Source organism: Meleagris gallopavo, chromosome 8 (genome assembly GCF_000146605.3).
Source record: "Meleagris gallopavo isolate NT-WF06-2002-E0010 breed Aviagen turkey brand Nicholas breeding stock chromosome 8, Turkey_5.1, whole genome shotgun sequence".
In the NCBI taxonomy this organism is placed as follows: Eukaryota; Metazoa; Chordata; class Aves; order Galliformes; family Phasianidae; genus Meleagris; species Meleagris gallopavo.
The window spans coordinates 22,872,877-22,886,759 of NC_015018.2; the positions used below are offsets into that span (position 1 = coordinate 22,872,877).

The following is a 13,883-nucleotide window of genomic DNA, read 5'->3' on the forward strand; positions in this document are numbered from 1 at the left end:
AAAAAAGATTTCTACAGAGGCTCCAGCTTATGCAAAATGCTGCTGCCAGGATTTTAACTCACATGAGGCAGATGCAGATTCAGAGTGTCACTCCAGTCTTGACGGAGTTACACTGGGCTCCCCTGTTAAAGAAAAAAATCAGACTGATTTTAAAACTGCAACAGCTCTGTGCCACGTGGGACGGTGTCGCTGGAGCTGTGTCCTCGAGTAAGCTCGGCAGCCGACCTGGCAGCTATTCCAAATGCACTTACAGCTGATTTATAGAGGAGGCACAGTTGGTAATCGTGCATCCTGCAGGCAAAATTCTGTCCTCATATCCACAAAGCAGCCTTAGATCATCAGCTCAGTGGTAATTAGAAGGATGAGGCTACACGTGCATTGCCCAAGTGACATAAACCCTTCAGGTTTCTCTTGGACATGGAGCAAGTGACTCAAGAAAGGGTCTTGTGCTCTTTTGGGGGCTTTGCCATTATTGCCCATCCCTCAATTGGTGACAGAATGCTGCTGTCAGTGCACTCCACTTCTTTCACAGCATGAAACACCTGCACGTCAGTGCAGGAGACCCGGGAGACTGAGTCAGGAGCTACTCTGGGAATCTGAGAAGAGAATTTTGCCCTCCCAGCAAGAGCCTCAAACATGGAGTCAGTCTGATGCAGCACATCCAAATTCAGTCACGCCCTTTAACACTTATGTTTACATTTGAGCTTCTAAGTGTAAAGCATTGAGGGATGAACCAGTATCAATCCTGCACATTGCTGCAGCCTACTGCAGTGCTCTGGTTTGCAAGCACACACAGGAAGAAGACCTCTTTGTAACTTACAGATATACATGGAGTAATCAGAAATAGCTTTTGAGATCAAATTAGCATTAAATGCAAAGCTGGGCTAGTTGGAATGATGTTGCAAAAAGGACCCATAGAAGTATGCAGACCTCCTGGAAGGCTGCTCTGAAGATAAGTGTTTAAAGCTGGGGGAGGTAGCAGTGCTTCTAATGGCTCAGTTTAAGCTGAGTAGAGAAGAGAGCCCCTAAGGACTGCCCATTTCTTTCCTTGTTCCTCCTCCCCACACACACATTTTCAATTCACAGGCAGGGCAGCTTCTCGTGGTTCCTTGAAGAGTCAACCCTCCATCCTTCAGCCAGCCCCTCCAGACTGAGAGCCCCAAACAGCCCCAACCTGCCTGCCCCAACACCTGAACACATTCTGGCTCAAATGCAGGTGCTGAGAGCACTGTCCATGTGGGCTTCCCTGTCCTTGGCCATGGTGGCTGAGATTTGGGATTTGAAACACTTTAGCCTTCCCTCACAGCTTTGGCTGGCAGATAGAAACTACCAGACTTCCTAATTTCAGGTGTTCAGATAAGATCAGCGTTTCTCAAACTACAGGTGATGACCTCCTCTGATGGCTTGCAAGAAGCTTAAGGAACACTCAACCTTCAGAAATTCTACCCGCTACCCAGGTTCTCTGGAGAAGACACGATAAGTCAAAAAGCAGACAGATAATGTGAAGGGTTGAGCCTTGTCTCTGAAGCACGGGAAATGCAGCCTAATTACTTTGTGTTAAGTCTTGAAGAACTGAAAGTGAAATAACTAGAAACAGGTTATTTCAGCTGCTGCTTATTCCCCAGTGGCCGGGGCATGCAAATCCGGCAGTTAGGACCTATATGGGCAGGTGGGAACAATAGCCAGGTTTCTGTACTTCTATACAGGCACAGCATGCATAATTAAGCTTGTGCAAACACATTTCTGAAATTACGCATACCGCATGTAAAGAGCAGGATCAAAGTCCTGCTGATCTGAAGTATTGATCACATTCTGAATTGCATCACAAATACGTATCAGTAATACATTGTTATCAGTGTTGTGCTGATGAAAAGTGCTTAGTTAAAGCCTTGAGAATCGAGATGTCCTTTCACAGCCCATCCCTTGTGGCAGTAAAAATACCTATGGAACCTGCCCCACCATGGTTCTACCAAATGGGATCTTGGGTGAGCATCCCAGACCAGGACAGATCTCTCCTCACTGTTCTCCACTCCGTCAGCACTTCTTCTGCACACAGCCCTGACACTGGGCACACAGACCCACATACCACTGTGATGTACCACCAGATCTCTGATGTTCCACACAACCACCACGTGTTTTGGCACTTCCAATTGAGAATCCAGAAGGAAACTAAGCAACCAATCCCAGAGGTGCTTGGCACACTGGACTTAATTAGAAAATAAACCCCACTGAAGCGACAATTCCAATTAAACAGATTAATAAGACTGTACAAACATTCCACAGAGTCATGGTTTGAGGAAAGCCTGTCTCAGCTGTAGGTCCAGAGGTCTGAGGTTCCCCAGACATAACCAGATAATGATCTTAAGTTACACACCAAACCCCTCCTTGGGAATCTATTACCATCAGTTTGCACACACAATTATTAAAGAATAGGATTAATGCTCTAGGATAAACATTACGTCAGCTTGTGTTGTGGGGCCTAACCAGGGTAGCTGTAGTCAGGTGCTGGCCCTGAAAATGAAGTCTGAGCACTGTGCTACTTCTGCCACAGTAAATGCAGGCATTTCACCTCCCAGCATCCCCACCCCAACACAGGGAGAACACAGACACAGACAGGAAGGCCTGGTTGTGCAGAGCATGGATCTTAGGCCACCTCTGCCCAGCACAGCATGAGGAGATGGGCCTGCTCTGCCTCACAGTGCTGGGGGCCCACATCTGTGCTGTGCTGTGCTGACCTGGGTGCTCAGTGCCTGCAAACAAACTGATAAATGTGCCTAGTCGTAACCTCAAGAAATCCCAAGGGACAGCTCGTACCTTTTAAGCTAGGAACGTGGTGAATCACCCAACTGTCGTTTGTTTATGGACTTGGCTGAACTGTGACCATAAGGGATTCGTCTGAGGTCAAACAAGTTGAAAAACAGCCAGGAATAGAACCCAGCTTTCTTCAATCTCACTGTTTGATTTTAACTACTAGACCATAAATAAAACCACACTGTATTATGCAAAACAAAATTGTAATATTTCAACTCCTATTTAAATTGAGATTGAACAAACAAAATGGCTATGAGCAGCCAATTCTTCAATCTGAAATGGGAAGAAATCACTGTCATATCGATCATAATTTTCATTTATCCAAATAAATCCAATTAAGCACAGCCCTGTTGTGTGCAGCAAGACAAAGCTGAGCTTTAAGCATGTTTCAATACTTAATGCACCTCTTCTATTTCACTAGAAATTACATATTTGAGATGATCAGCAAACAAGACCTCGACAAAACCTCCAGCTGTATTTTTGTATGCCTCACACACAGGCTGCTCTCTGCGCGTGAAGAGCCAATCTTGCACTGAGCCCTGTGCAGCCACAGATGTTTCTGATGGTGAATCTGGTAACAGGAAGCAAGGCAAGAATCGCCGCACACTGGAGGGGCTAAGCCTTTTAGATCCTGTACATCTGAGCTTCCCAGCGCCCTTTCAGACAGCCCAGTGCTGGTTTTGGGTGGTAATCAGAGCACACCTACAGAGGAGAACAAAGGCACTGCAGTCCGCAACTGCAGCAGTGCCCATAAAGCAGCTCGGCACCCACTCTGCAGCCTCAGAGAGATGGAAAATTCCTTACCTCTAATGCTCCTGCACACATTCCCAAGTGCACAGCACAGCTTTCAGCTCTAAAACCTCTAACCTGGAACTGTATCAGCTCCTGTGCTCCCACTCTGCATGCTAAAAGGATCTGTAAAGACAGCATTTGTTGTTGCTCTGAAGACTGACCCACCATTGTATGATCAGCTTGGCTCTGAATTGCTGGATTTGTACACTTCAGATTGCTTTAGTGCTGTGTTTCTACTTGTTTAACACTAAAAAAAAATGTTGTCAAGTATCATCAGCTTTAACTCTTCCCAAAGCAGGTTTGTTAGTGCTCTCATTGGTAAATGCTAGATATTTTTAGCTTTCTGCTGCTGCATTTTGTTTGCCTTTGATGTAACAAAGATTGGGGCTGTTTGGATATGCCTCAGAGGCCAGCAAAACAGAGCTTCATCTTGGAAACATTGCTTCTACTGAATAAAAATGCATGGCTTGAGGTAACAACAGCACCGAGGTGACATTCTGCATGTAGAGAGAAGCAATTCAGACGGATTCTGCATTTCAAGAAAATTCAATTTGTCAATTTTAATCGTTGGCATAACATTCCTTTGCTCTGGAATAGTATTTTAAAGATGACTGCACAGTCACCTGTTCTTTAGGGGAAATTTTTTTTACAGTTTCCCTAGCACAAGAGAATCTTTTTGTGCTTAATGAGTGGCCTTCATAACTCACCTCTCTCAGATACAGCCCACTGGGAGTCATAATCCCATAATGGAAATATCCCACCATTTCCATGGAAACAAACTACTGTGCCAAAATATGGGCTTAGCGTTCAATAAAGACTTCCTGAACAGGGAAGAAATAGTTGCATGGGCTTCATGTTGAAAAATAATTTGGTTGCATCTAGAAATAAAATGACTTAAAGGCACAGCAGCCATTTATAGTCTGTATCTAAGGTATTATTCAGGCATATCAGCATTCAAGCAGATGAGACTTGTTACTTCTCTCCATATCGTTTCTACTTGCCTATTGATGGCCTTGCTCACTTTCCCTTTGGATATGATTTTTATAACAGAAGGAAATAAAACTCAAGGTTGGTGTAGGAGTCTCAAAGTCAGGTGTTCTCCACATCCATCTCCCCCAGCTCTACCATATTCAGTGCCTGACAATATTCACTTAAGAGAGTGGTCCTCTAAAGCTACACTTTTAATCTGTTTAACCGTGTGCACCTGGGCATACATGTAGCACAAATGCCCATGCCATCAATGAGCCACATACACAAGCTTTTCTGCCATGTGCTAAAATAAAGCATTCACAAAGCACTAGCACACGTGATCTCAGTGTTAAATCCTTCTGTGCTCTCAGCTTTGGTTCCTCCTACAGAGAAAGCTATCTGCTTCATCACTGGGGTATTTGCAACTTAATAGTACTTCTATTGTGGTATAGAGATTACTAGATAAGGGCATCTATTAGATTGAAAAATACCTCCATGCTTCTATCTGTCTGGCAGAAGCAGGAACTGCTGACCCAGCCAGTGTTATTCCCATATTCTTGACAGCAAGAGAGCAGAGTATCACAGCCTTTGAAACCTTCCTTACACTGTGAGGACTTGTTCTTCCCACAGCTTCTGTTTAATGCTCCAATTCTTCAAGAATCCACTGACGGCTGAAGAACAGTTTGTCAGGAGGTGATTTACTGGGACAGAGCAAGCAACAAGTGCTTCTTCCTCTCCTCATTCATTGGGAATGAATGCCAGCATACTGAAAAGCCACAGCTCCAGATCTTGGGTTTGCTGCAGTATGCAGCTTTACATGGGCAATCTTCTGCAAGCAGCCACCCAAGGAGAGCAGGGACAACAGTCATCCTTAGCACTGCACCGGTATGTAAAAAATATCCAGCTCAAAGCATACTAGGAACAACTCGACCTCTCCATCTGCCTTCAGCTTTAAAACACTAATGGCCAAAACAGCTTCTGAAATCTGCACCTGTTAAAACTGACACATGCAAACATGAAAACGTAGACAGCAGATGTGCAAGAGTTAAAGCATCTCTCAATGTCTGCTAGGACAGTTTGAAGGCCACTGTTGTCACATCTACCACTCCCCCTCCCTAGTCACCACACTTCTAAATGACACACAGAGCTGAATTACTCAGAGACCTGGGATAAAAGTAGAACTGCTGAGCTTTCAAGCCCGGAGTCCTTACACTATGATGGAACTGATGACAAACCTTTAACCTAAGCAGGAGAGCTCTGTTAGAACATTCGTATTTGAGTTAACAGTAAACATGCAGCAGCGGCATCTGAGCAGAAGAACAAATATTTCTTTGTAGCTGCTTACATTACAAGCTTTGTTAAGTGTTCAGCTCAACCTTTCATGTGTAAAACTCCCACGTTTATACTTTGCTTTTCATCTGCGTAATCCAGAAAGTCTTACACGAGGAACAAATTCGTCAGTTCCATTTCTCAGTTGTGGAAACCGAAACATACAAAGTGATACAACTTGACAGAGGTACAAACACTGGATGGACTCAAGAACCAGTTCTCAGCTGCCACCTCTTCTTGCAGATCTGTAGCCAATCCTACTGACTGTTTGGGTGGATCTTTTCCAGAGCCATTACGTAAAGTCAAATGTTTCCAAATAAGATGTAGGTGTGTAAAACTTCCCTCACCCCCAGACTGTGCAGTTGGCTTAGGCATGAACGTGAGGAAGGGGCCAAACCTGTTTATGCATGTTGCATCTTGGAGCGAGCTGGGAAAGGCAGCCACAAACAATGACTAAAGCTGCCTTTCCCATGTCTTTCCATGTGATGAGAAGGGCAATGCTGCAGCTGAAAGAATAAGCAATTTTGCAATAAAACATTTGCAGTGCACCAAAGCTTGGCATTATACTGGCAACGTTTCCAGGACACGAGCTACATTCCAGATTATGTTGAATTAATCGTATTTGCACACAATAAAAACAGTATTTTTCAAGCTTCATTTCCCCTTCTTTTTAATTGAAACAGTTTGCAGTCGCTAGTGATGATTTTATTATAGGTTTATGGAGAACATGGAAGCAGCAGTGATTTAAGTACAGGGAAGGCCTTCCAAATGAAAGCATCCTGCTTGCTGATCTTATATCTTATCCACTTTGGAGATGGAAGATAAAATTTTCAGCATGGCTCTAACGTCTGGACAAGGGCGGTGGTCACAGAGGAATCTTTCCAAGCACAACCCAGTCTCTCATACTTACTAACTCCCTCTCCATCTGCCCATGGTCCGGTGTGAAATTACAGCCAGTCCAAAAACCTTGCTGCTGTAACCCTGTGCCTGTCAAGGAACATTTATCCACAACCTCATTGTGCAACCCATCCCATGTAATACTCAGGAATGCCAAGGCCTCCTGCATTACTCAGATCCAGTCCTAATAATTAAAAGTGTAGCTCAGCCTGAGAAAGAAGCAGCAAAACAAGATTTCTCCTAAAAGCCATTTCTCTCAGCTGCATTTCCAAAGGGCCACAAGAGGCAGGGGGAAAGGCAGACTGATGTCTAACAAAGATTTTGGAGCCTCTGGTATTAGCGTACCTTGCACAACAACCCAGGGAGCATTGCAAGCTTCCATGTGCATAGGAGACCTCGTTCACCCCATGAGGATTAATCCTTGAGGGGAAAGGCAGAATCTAAAACCTGCAAGAGTCATTTCAATTTGCTTCCATTTTATTTTGAGCTCCTAGCGGCCAAATTATTTCCAGCTGTAACCACAGTTAAATTCAGCAATTTAATGTTCATAATTTCTCAGAAGAGGAGGCTAAAACCTTCAGGCTCTTTTCTTCAAGAAGACTTTACTTGCCTAACCCACCTCCATTAACAGTATTTCTCAACCCTATGCAGGGAAAGAGACAAACATGAGGAAACATAAAAGTTATTAACAAGAATTTAAAGTTTAACCTAATTTTGACTAGCAAACAAAATCACTGTGGCAGTGCTGTATCAAGGCAGCCTTCAATCTTTTTTGTTTTCAAGTCAAGTGGTCCTTTAATTTAATAAGGTTAAGAAATACTACCCTATAAAACAAACGTCTGGAAACATATTTTATTTGCAATGTAACATGATGATACTAACACTGTTGTCAGTTGGCAAGCTGATGTTCTCAGTCATGCAAGTAGCAAAATGCATGATCACTGCAGCATGTGTGTAGTAGGTGTTACTACATCCATACACACTTGCAAATGGAAATACCACATTCCTACCAAAAGCAGCTCATTTCAGACAGAAATCAGTACTATCACGAGTAGGTTTGTCTGCTTAAACTCACACAAGTCCAAAACCATCTCAAGCTTCTAAAGTTCAGAACGATTCTGATTCCCTAGTACTGAATCACCTCCTAAGGAGGCTTTTGTGGCCATTGATTTGGGAGGAAAGGGAGTTACTGTGTTCTCTTTCACTGACACATCCTCTTCACAAGATGGGCAATTCAGGGTGTTCAAACATAACCAATCTGCTCCTGTGCTGTCAAAATCTATGACTGGTAGCTACAGCATGAATGCCATCAGGTCATAGATGATGTGAAAGCTCATGAAAGAGAGCAGAGCAAAAACACCACGCACAGTTTTAGGCAGGTCTAATGGCTCTGACTGCTGTCAATCACTGAATAAGAAGATTATGCTTGGAATACTTCTAAACAACTTTACAAAAATGACTTTGCAATGTCTGAGAGTACAAATGTAAAAAATTAGATGAGGATACTGGGGGAGCTTCCATTCTTCTTCCTTTGTCTATTCACACAAGTCATGAATGGGACTCCAAAATGCATGTGCTCACTATACATCATCTGGTATGCAGACACTATTTCCAAGTGTTAAACTGTGGATAAACTAGCTTTATATACATGTGCGTATAAATAAATATACATATACAAATCAAGACGGTAAACATACCCATGTGAAAGAGTCTGTGGGAGATAATTTGCCCAGACAGAAAACACGATGGGTCTTATGAATGCACTACAACGTATCAGCATAATACTTGACCACCTCTTCATTATAATTCTAATTAATTGCAATATTTTAACACTGTGTTCTTTAAAGCCCCTGCAATTAATAAATGACTTTTCTTGTGTGCCACAGTTACACATAGCAAATAATGGCCAAATAACAAAAGTCCATACGGAGAAGAAAGGATGATGGTGAGACAGTAACAAGAGGAACACGTAGCTGATAGTTTCACATTTGATTAAAACAGAAAGGGGAACTAGGTCTTAGCAGGCAAAAGGCTTTTCATCTGAAAAAGGCTATCCAGCCTAACTATATTCTTACAGCTCCCTGTAAAATGACCTACAGCTCTTATCTTTGTTGCACCACAGGAGAAGGCACAGCTTACCCAAAAGCAATCCAGATTTCCTGTTTTCTTCTCAGATCCCATCTCATTTCTTTTTTTGTACCATATCCTGCCACTCAGCTCCCCTGAATGCACCAACTGTCTGCTGAATTGTATGGCTGTGACCTCCCAGCCTTGGAAGCCTCATATTTCCACATCCCAAGGAATCGATCAAGGATGCTTGAAATATTTGCATCTTTTCTCTCATCAAACTGAGCATCATTTTGTGGATAGCAACACATTTGCTCTGTGTTTACAGGAACATGCAACACTTGAGTAAAATGAACAGTCGGAGGAGTGAGGACAGCGCTGAAACTCTCCTTCTGTCTGTTAGCAACACGCTTCTTGTTCCACTAGGATCACCCGCATCCTTGGAAATGCTGCCAGTTTGTCAAAGTAAGTTGTTTTTTCAGTACGGAAGTGAAACCCACAACTTCTTTTTTTGTTGTTGTTTTTAAAGCATTTGTTCTTGAACTGTTTTGCACTCCCTAAAAGCCTGGCCATAAAGCTGTCACAGCTGGGAAATGCAAACACAGAAAGCGTGCGCCTGCAGTTGTATCTGAGCCCTCTTTGGAACTGTATCTGGAAAATCCAGCACAGATTAACTGCAATACACTTTATGACTTAAAAAGTGGCAGGAACTTTGAGCAGATTTATAAATAAGGTGTTGAATAACCAAACCTTTTACATATAACTAGCCCCTCATTGACAACTGCTTGAAAATAAATTGCACCAAAGCACGTGATTGAAATGTGAACCTCAATTACTTGCCTTAGCCTCCAAAACTGCTTTTTGCACACTATGTCCAACCATGTGAGCACATAGACCTCTTCCTAACTTTTGCTTACCCACTGACCCCTTGCACTGCCCATAGTATCTCTCACTTGTACTCAGTAGACACAGTAACTATGTGACCATACTTGACACACTATGTTAACCTATTAACATATTAATAGTATATTAACTATTATATACTATTAACTATTAAATATTAATAATATTAACCTATTAGGTGACCCTCTTATTCTACTTAACGTATCTCAGTGTATCCTCAGTATTTTAAGTTGAAATATCAAGAGTGATAGAAACTTTCTATCCATAACCTTGGAAGTGTAGTGAGAAAGAAAGTAGAATTCTGTGACAGCCTTAGTTACAACCTAGCCTACCTGACACTACAGCCTAGGAAAGTGGAAGTGGGATTTTTATCTTTTCCTTCCTTATACTATGTAACATCATGTAAGTTTGATTACACAGAAAACTGTAACTTTACCCTTTCCTCTAGTAGAAGTCTCAGAGAAGCTGCCTGTTGAGTATTTGAAAGACGGAGAAGTCCTGCAGAAAATTTTATGAAACTACAAGTCTTATGCAACCTCCCAAAGACTATCTGCCACAAAGAATGGGTAATGCTTTCTAAATTAACTTGATCAGCCAACATACAGTGCTCCCCTGCCTTGCTGCTTCTCACAAATGCACCACTGATGTGGCCAAGAGAAGAGTAGGAAAAAGGAAAACTTATTCCAAAATGACCCTCCCAAGATGCAAGAACATCTGCTGACTAAAGGTGTAGCCCATCATATGCTCTAAGGATAATAAAATCACACTGTTATTCAAAACCAAGCTGTCATCAGGAACAATATCAAATTACAGTGGAATATAAGCAAGTAATTATACTTTTCAAGTTTCAATTTCCTTTAAACTGTACTAACGCTATGTGGCTCATGACCAAATACAACTTCCAGATAGCAAATTACAGAGAAATACCTGAAATGAAAGTGGAACAAACAGTGAATTACATATTTGCTAACACAGGAAACACCTGCTAACTGGAATAGCCCAATCAATTACTGGTCTTCTCTCAACAAGAAGTAATATTCCAAACTAAGTCAGTGACAAAGAGCAAGAAGATACTCACCAGCAAGCGTATAATCCATATCAAAACCAAAGCACTTGATCTTTTCCATAGCTAAACTTCTGTTTACAAAGACCCTGTAAAAAGAGAAAAAACAAAGCCATTGCTTTGAGTATTTTCAACATAACCACATTTTAGGACAAACACATTCTGCCTGGTGTCATAGGTCAAAACCATAATACCTGAAAACAGAGGCAAGATTCATTTTTGGCCATGAGTTCTCCTGAAGCAAAGCCATGACTTTGCAGGGTTATTCGAATTATTGGTATGCTGTCTAGAGACATACACGCATGCATGCACACACACATGGTTTTGCATGTGACCTGCAAAAATTCCTAAGAATAGAAGTGCAGAAGCTCCTGAAGCAGAATTCAGAGTTCAAGTGAAAACAGAAGGTAACAAGCAATACAGTTTGCTTGATTAAAATCAAAAATTGCAAAGAGGTAAGAAGGGAAGGAAAAGAAAACAACATTTCTGTGAACAAACTCACAGTATTCAAACCCTTTTTGGAATTCTATCTGGAAACCCAAAGCAAATACTCATTACATGAATATGATTAATAACATTTAACAGATCTCTGAAAAACAGAGGAAGAAATTTTCACTTGTATTATTTCTATTGTGAAAAACATTATTTTTATCTGTCATAAAATCTGCCGCTCCTCCACAAAAAATACTAGCTTTTAATTCCATTTTTGCTGTTAATGCTTATTGCAATGAGAATCTAAGCTGCATACTTCCAGGCTCTTTTTGATCACAACATTTTAATACACTATATTCAATTTAAATTTGAGTAAATACCACAGTAAAGAAATAGGTCAGTGAATGCAACAAAAGCTTCGCTTGCTTCCTGCCCCAACTACTGCAGTACTAAGCTGCTCATGTTTCCCACAACTTTACAGCACACAGCAGATCTGTAATCCAGCAGGGCTTCTCCCCACCGCCTGTTATCGGAACGCTGCGGATGAGTCTGAGCGGCACAGGCAGGAGTTCGGTGCGGGATGGAAGCTGAGCTCCTCAGCATCGAGCTCAGACAGAAATCCCTCATTCTGCTCGAGCCGTGATGCCGAGGGAAAGGTCTGTATGAGAACAGCCACGAGTTCTCCACCTGTACTTCGCTTTCAGTACGTGAAAATATTCCAAATATTTGACATCTCTAATGCTCTCAGCAGAGTAATTAAAAACCAAACTCGGCAGGAGGAGGAGTGGCACGCAGGGACTCGAGCAATGGAGACAGTACATGCAAAGCCAAGTGCTTAGATATTCTGGAAAGCTCACAGAAAGCCCGGCTGCAGGCAGGAGGCACTCAGTGCCAGCTTGCTGCCGTGCCGACCCCCAAAGCTGGTGATTTCACCACAAACCAACACCTAACTGTCACTCTTCTATGCAAGTCGCCTTACCTCATCTCTCACTGATGTGCTCCCTGTTCAGCGCGCAGCAGTCTGATTCATCTACTCGCCTGAATCATGTTACACAAGTCCTTAAAAGCCTTCCTAGTACAGATGCAGTTTTGCTTGGATCTGATTTGACTTCAGAAGATCATTATGCCTCAACCGAGCCTTAAAGTACTGTGTATCTTCTTGGACAGTGCTATAGAAAACACATCTGTGGCTAATTTAACTAGTCACTGGATATCGTTGTTGTTCCACACAAATCCACTCGGAATAGTTTCTCTGGCAATAGCATGCTTTGCCCCTAACCTTGCACACTCTCTCTGGGAGTCACAGTTTCCTGGCACATCGCCTGCCTTTGACAATGGAGCTTGTCACCGAGGGGCCACAGAGGTTAGCGATGACTATCTTTACTGATAGATTTATAGATTACCTAAACAAGACAAAATTATGGGGGAAAAGAAAAAACACCACCCTGTAAACTAGTAAAGAAAAGCCTTTTGGAAATAAAAGACGGGATCATAAATCACTCAAATTCACTCTTGCAATGCAAAAATGCACTCTTGTTTTTGAGTAGGTGGAGCACATTACCCAAATCCACAGCTTGAATCAGTGTTTGTTTGCCTTAACATCTCGATAGCTCTGATTTAGCAGAGGCAATGCAAAATGTTATTCAGTACTAAGAAGTCTCATACTTTGTATAATGAAGATGACTGTGTTCTATAGATGTTGGTGCCAGGAAGCACTATTTATTATTTAAATCCAACACATGATTTCTGACCTAATCCCTGTGCAGTTTGTTTCTAAAAGAGATATTTAAGAAGGAATAACATACCTCTGGGAAACGCTAGCAACATTTTTTGTCCAACCTGCGGAGTCCCATTTTGTTCTCTCCTTTAGGCTCAGCCCCTGGAGCATAGCTTTCCGTCCAAGCAAAATGCCCAGACTGCCCGTTCCCTCTGGACACAGCAGGAATAGGAAGGGAAATTTAAAGAAGCTCGGGAGTCTGAAGGGCGACTCAGAATTGCAACATTTGGGAACAGTTTCCCAAATGAGGACAGAAAACAAGCGCTGCTGAGACAGAGCTGAAGGCACTTATAAAAAGGGCAATACGACAGTGCCTGGGAAAGACGAAAACAAGGGAGCTGTGACCCAAGAGATCGCTTCCAGTCCAGCGTGCCTATGTTTAGATGATGACGACAACAAACGGACCAAAACCATGGAAAGATCTCTAAGCCTCGGACATTTTTTCATCACTTTCTTTTGGAGTATTTACAAACTGAACCCTGGGACTAAATAAAACACACAGCACATGGTGATACCGCTGATCTGGGAAAGATTACTAAAGGCAATGAAAGGAACAACATCTATAAGCATATTTTTTGTTCCAAAACAGGTTTTTGGATTAAAACAAGAAATTCACTATACCAGTCCTGCCTTGGTAACAGCTGGTGAAGGCTGATCTTTCTCCATCAACCTGTAAATATCCCCTGTGACCTAGAAACTGTATGTGGCAAGGGCTGATCGTACTCTGACAGTCTGTGGGACCTGGCAGACTTCAAGGCATCCACCAACTCATTTGGCAAGGTGATTGCTTCACTCACCAGTGCTGGAGTGAAACTGAGCAAATGTCTCAAAAAAAAAAAAAAA

At 42.3% G+C, this 13,883-nt stretch overlaps 1 protein-coding gene across 2 annotated transcripts in view; it reads right to left on the reverse strand.

Moving 5' to 3' along the window:
- Nucleotides 1-13,883, reverse strand: part of NT5C2 (5'-nucleotidase, cytosolic II) — a 37,695-nt gene that overhangs the window by 15,840 nt on the left and 7,972 nt on the right. Inside the window, exons 1-2 of one of the 2 annotated variants that reach the window (XM_010714649.3) lie at nucleotides 12,243-12,268; nucleotides 10,847-10,920 (exon numbers count right to left, since the gene is read on the reverse strand). In XM_010714649.3, coding sequence (XP_010712951.1) covers nucleotides 10,847-10,920; nucleotides 12,243-12,247 — 79 coding nt within the window. In that variant the 5' untranslated portion in view covers nucleotides 12,248-12,268. Of the gene's footprint in view, nucleotides 1-10,846; nucleotides 10,921-12,242; nucleotides 12,269-13,883 lie in introns of those variants that run through there. The other variant, XM_010714648.3, reaches the window with a different exon arrangement.